At 45.0% G+C, this 5,298-nt stretch overlaps 1 protein-coding gene across 1 annotated transcript; it reads right to left on the bottom strand.

Moving 5' to 3' along the window:
* Positions 1–4,068: 4,068 nt before the first annotated feature.
* Positions 4,069–5,022, bottom strand: LOC123830992 (olfactory receptor-like protein OLF3). The gene has a single exon (XM_045857620.1). It carries the CDS (start codon positions 5,020–5,022, stop codon positions 4,069–4,071), a length of 954 nt encoding a protein of 317 aa, XP_045713576.1.
* Positions 5,023–5,298: the final 276 nt, after the last annotated feature.

Genomic DNA, 5,298 nt, shown 5'->3' with positions numbered 1-5,298 from the left:
TTGTTTCAGTGTGCATTTAAAAAAGACCTTATCATAGGAGTTCTGGCCAATATGGAGGCATAGGTAGAAACACTTTGCTTCCTTCACAACCAAAAGAAGGATAAAAACTAAAAAAAAATAAACAACCAGAACTTCCAGAAAAATCAAACTGCACGTAACTCCAACAACCAAGGAATTAAAGTAACATTGATCCAGCTGGGTAGGAGAGTCAGAGATGGGCAGCTGAGTGGGAAGGAACTGCCCCAAGGTAGTGGACCATGTGGACAAGGCAGAGGCTGGCCAATCTGGAAACTGAAAAATCAAAACCTCTGGCTATACAAATCTCTGGGGGTTGTGGTGGTGGGAGAAACTCCTAGTCTCCCAGGAGAGTTCCTTGGAGAGGCCCACAGGATCCTAGAACATACACAAGCCCACCTACCTGGGAATCAGCATCTGAAAGAGCACAATCCACTTATGGGTAGCAAGGGAAGTGACAGAAAGGCAGATGAGAGCTGAACAAGTGGCATTGTTCCCTCTCTGACTGCTCCCCCACAGAGAGCACCACAACACAGCAATATGCATTGTCTTGCTCTGGCAAATACCTAAGTCTCCACCCCTTACAATGTAACAGGTGCACCAAGACAAAGAAATATGGCACAAATGAAAGGACAGATCAAAACTCCAGAAAAAGAGCTAAGCAATGAGAAGATAGACAACCTGTCAGATGCAGAGCTCAAAACACTGGTAATCAGAATGCTCACAGAATTAGTATGGTTGCAAAATAGAGGAAAAGTGAAGGCTATGAAAAGTGAAATAAAGGAAAATGTACAGGAAACCATTAGTGATGGGAAGGAAACCGGGACTCAAATCAACAGTTTAGAGCAGAAGGAAGAGAGAAACATTCAGCCAGAACTGAATGAAGAAACAAGAATTCAAAAAAAAAAAGAGAGAGGCTTAGGAACCTCAAGGACAACCTTAAATGTTCCAACATATGAATCACAGGGGTACCAGAAGGAGAAGAGCAAGAAATTGAAAACTTATTTGAAAACATGATGAAGGAGAACTTCCCCAATCTGACAAAGGAAATACACTTCTAGGAAGACCAGGAAGCTCAGAGAGTCCCAGACAAGTTGGACCCAAGGAAGCACACACCAAGGCACATCATAGTTACATTACCGAAGATTAAAGATAAGGAAAGAATCTTAAAAGCAACAAGAGAAAAGGAGACAGATGTCTACAAAGGAGTTCCCATAAGACTGTCAACTGATTTCTCAAAAGAAACCTTGCAGGCAAGAAGGGGCTGGAAAGAAGTATTCCAAGTCATGAAAGGCAAGGACCTACATCCAAGATGGCTCTATCCAGCAAAGCTTTCATTTAGAATGGAAGGGCAGATAAAGTGCTTCCCAGACAAGGTCAAGTTAAAGGAGTTCATCATCACCCAGCCATTATTATATGAAATGTTAAAGGGACTTATCTAAAGTGTATCTTTTCATTTTACTGTAAAATCCAACGAATTGTTTTTGGCCAACCCAATAAGTTGCTGGATAGTAGAGAAAAGCCACACTGTGGCCACATACCAGTCACAGAAATGAGGATGCAGATCCTTCACACATCCTCCTCCTACAAGTGTTATGTGCATATTTATATTTTTGACTAATTTTCCTCTCTTGCTACTACCATTTTATATAGGGTGTGTTTATGGTGGTAAGTTTTTCAGTTTACAAGTTACAGAATATTCAGACAGAACCATGACGTTTTAGGGACAAATGGACCCACATGGGGATTCTGAACTGGGAGAAGGTGAAGTGTTCCTCTAGTATGCCTTTCAGTAAACTTCTTAAAAAATGGACTTTGGAGAGAGATGGGAAGGGAAAGACAGAGAAGGAGAAACATCAGTCTGTTGTCCTACTTACTTATGCATCCATAAGTGGTTGATTCTTGTGTGTGCCCTGACCAGGGATCAAACCTGCAACTTTGGTGTGTTGGGATTATGCTCTAGACAACCAAGCTGCTGGGCCAGGGTCCCTCTATTATGTCTCTTAAATCTCATGCAATGACTTCTCCTTTCCCATTGCCACATCTTCAGTTCTGACTCCTCTACGCATGTCTCAGTGATTGTGCTGCAATCTCCTACCTGGTCTTGGCTCCACTTTTCTGCTTCTGAATCATTAGCCAGAGCGATTCAAAAATGTAAATTTCATTAAGGCATGCTCTGGCCAAAATTCTTACTGGCTCCCAATGCTGTCAGGATCAACTTCAAAATAATCTGACATTCATTCAGTGACCTCCAAAACATGGCCCCTGTCTGCCACCAGCTTCATCCCCATTACTTCCTCCATCTCCTCTGCCCAGCAAGAGAAATTCAGGGCATTACTGAACTCTCACACTCTCTCCCACTTCAGCACCTTTCACAGGTCAGCCTTTGCTCAGGTTAACTGGATCATCTCTTCTCACTTTCCTGGTCTCTACCTGCAACTCTTCTGGTCCTTTCAGACAGGAAGTCTTCTACGATCACCCCCAAAGCCTCACTCTCTCTGTGACACAACACTGCATTTTAACTGCTTCATTGTCATCTCTGCTATGTGACCCTATCTTTGTCAGGATTGTATCATCCTGTGTTTCAAGAACCACTCGATGTCACTGACATACAGTAGACAGTCCACTGATATATCTCAATTAACATCAACAGTAATACAGCCCACTAGCATTGACATTTATTGGGATATCTGCCTAGATTGTAAAACTCCAGATAGATTACCTTTAGATAAAATTAAAGTGTCAAATGGGCTCTGGTTTATCTGAAACTTCAACACTGCTTGCACACTGAGAGTCTGTGATAATGTGTCCCCAAATGGAAGAGCTGCACACCAACCAACTCAAAGAAGAGACAATGGGAAGAAAGGGCTTTGAGACTTCTTCAAGGCGGGGAGCAGGTGAGCTGGCACACTCTTTCTCTTCCTCCTTCCTTTCCTTCCCTTGTGCAGTTATTCCTCCGCCCTCCTTTACCTTGTTTAACTCAGGTTTCTCTAGAGAGATGGTCACTCTCTGACTGTCCCAGCTCAGACATGTACAGGATGAAGTAGGCCCAGTGTTGTATGTGGAGGAGAGTGGGGGGAGAGCTCCAGGGACAGACAAGCGGGAGCCATAGGCACAGGTGATGGAACCATCCTTATCCCCAACCCATGTGAAGACTATTTTATCTTCACTGCCTTTGCCTCAGGAATCTTTCCTTTCCTAGATGACCATTAATTTCATATCTATGCATTATCACATATTTTGTGTGTTTATGTTGTTTTTTAAGTCTAGGGAAAAGAATTAATAGAGTTCACAGTTGTACACCTTAAATGTTTAACGGGTACACTTACATATGCAGTAAAATTCCTTTCCAACAGTTTGAATACCCCAGCAGCACCTGAGACACCTTTCCCTTGGCCAGTCATACCCACGTGTAAGAACAACCTTTACTTAGCTTCCTGTCAGTGTAAAACAAGATCTTCTGTGGAACCTTCTCCTGCATTTCCACCCACACTCAGACACACACATTATGTCCACATGACGTAGGTCAGGCACAGAAGCATTTAATCAGCCTTCATAGCAACACCCTCCTCAGAACAGTGACTCACCCAGTTGCAGGATGTGCTTACATATACCACCTGTATCTTTCAATGACTTAAAATGTGAAGTGTTTTGCTCCCAATGGAAATACAATAACCTCAGACAAAATGTGGAGGAACAAGCACCAGTGGTCCAAATGAAGATCCAAGATAGGTCCATGATTCCAAACAACATGACAAATCAAAACAGCAAAAGGTAGTATGTTTTTCAGTTACTGTCAGGAAAGGAGACTGAGTGAGTGTGAAGTTCTATGGCAGCAGTCCTTAACTCCACTGCACATGGGGCTGGGACATTAAAATATGTATACATTCAACACCGCGAGCCAACCACTCAGCCTCCTACCCTCATCTTCACCATACATTACATCATTTTCTTCCTGGTTGCCATGGTGATGCAGTTGATCCCTGTCATGTCTGAGTTAAGTGGGAGAACACACAGTTGAAGTCCTTTTCTCTAACTGGTGCTCATGATTCATCAAGTTGCCAGTTTTGATGTTAATCCAGATAATTGCCCTAAGAGTTTCTGCCAGGCCCCCTTGACCTCCTTATTCCTTAGGCTGTAAATCATGGGGTTCAGCATGGGGGTCAGAATGGCATAAAAGAGAGAGATCAATTTCTCCTGAAGGACAGAGGGGCTGGAGCGGGGCTGGATGTAAGTGACAATGGCCATGCCATAGCACAGGGCCACCACTGTGAGGTGAGAGGCACAGGTGTGGAAGGCTTTCTTCCTGCCCTCTGTGGACCTGATCTTTAGGATGGCGGTGATGATCCTGATGTAGGACAAAAGGACCAGGCAGAATGGGGACATCAGCAGGACAATGCTAGAAACCATGATTGCAATCTCATTGGAGGAGGTGTCCACACAGGCCAGTCTGACCACAGCTAGGAGTTCACAGGATATGTGATCAATAAACTTATTTGAGCACATGGGCAGCTGAAAGGTGATGACAGTCTGCATGAGAGAGTTGACAGAGCCACTGACCCAGGAGGTGATGGCCAGCCTAGTACAGAGCCCTCCATGCATGATGACTGAGTACCTCAGGGGGTCACACACAGCCACATAGCGGTCATAGGCCATCACTGCCAGTAGAACAAACTCAATGCCGCCCAGTCCCAGGGAGAAAAATAACTGTGCTGCACAGCTCACGTAGGGGATCACTTTCTGTTCAGCAAGAAAATGAACCAACATCTGAGGGACGATGCTCGTGGCATAGGAGACGTCGACGAGGGAGAGGTTGGTGAGAAAGAAGTACATGGGAGTATGGAGTCGGCCATCCAGTCTGATCAGAAGGACAATGAGGAAGTTCCCCAGCACTGTCACCAGGTACATGACCACGAACAGGACAAAGAGGGACACCTGAGTGTCCCAGTCCCTGGACAGGCCGAGGAGAATAAACTCTCTCACCCACGTCTGGTTGTCTCTTCCCATTAAAAAATGTCAGGGTTATGAATCTGCAGAGAGTCAGAAAGAACAGAAGCTGTTGAATCAGAGAACAGTAAGAACAGCTTTCTGTGAACACCTACTGCCTGCTGCTGGCCAGCCTCAGCCAGATGTTTCCGATCGCTTGTGGGCCGTCACCACAGGCTGGATCCCGATACGCATCAGAGACAGGCCAGCACCTACGAGGACATGATGTGGCCTCTGGGACACCTGCTCAGCCTGGACACCATGCAGCCCAAGTTCAGGAGCTCGACGTCTTTACCA

This window comes from Phyllostomus hastatus, unplaced genomic scaffold (genome assembly GCF_019186645.2).
Source record: "Phyllostomus hastatus isolate PE091 unplaced genomic scaffold, TTU_PhHast_1.1 phas_scaffold_142, whole genome shotgun sequence".
Classification (NCBI taxonomy): Eukaryota; Metazoa; Chordata; class Mammalia; order Chiroptera; family Phyllostomidae; genus Phyllostomus; species Phyllostomus hastatus.
This window is presented reverse-complemented; position numbering and strand designations above follow the sequence as displayed.

Coding starts and splice junctions, on each gene's coding strand:
- LOC123830992 (XM_045857620.1), bottom strand. CDS start 5,022: ATGGGAAGAGACAACCAGACGTGGGTGAGAGAGTTTATTCTCCTCGGC.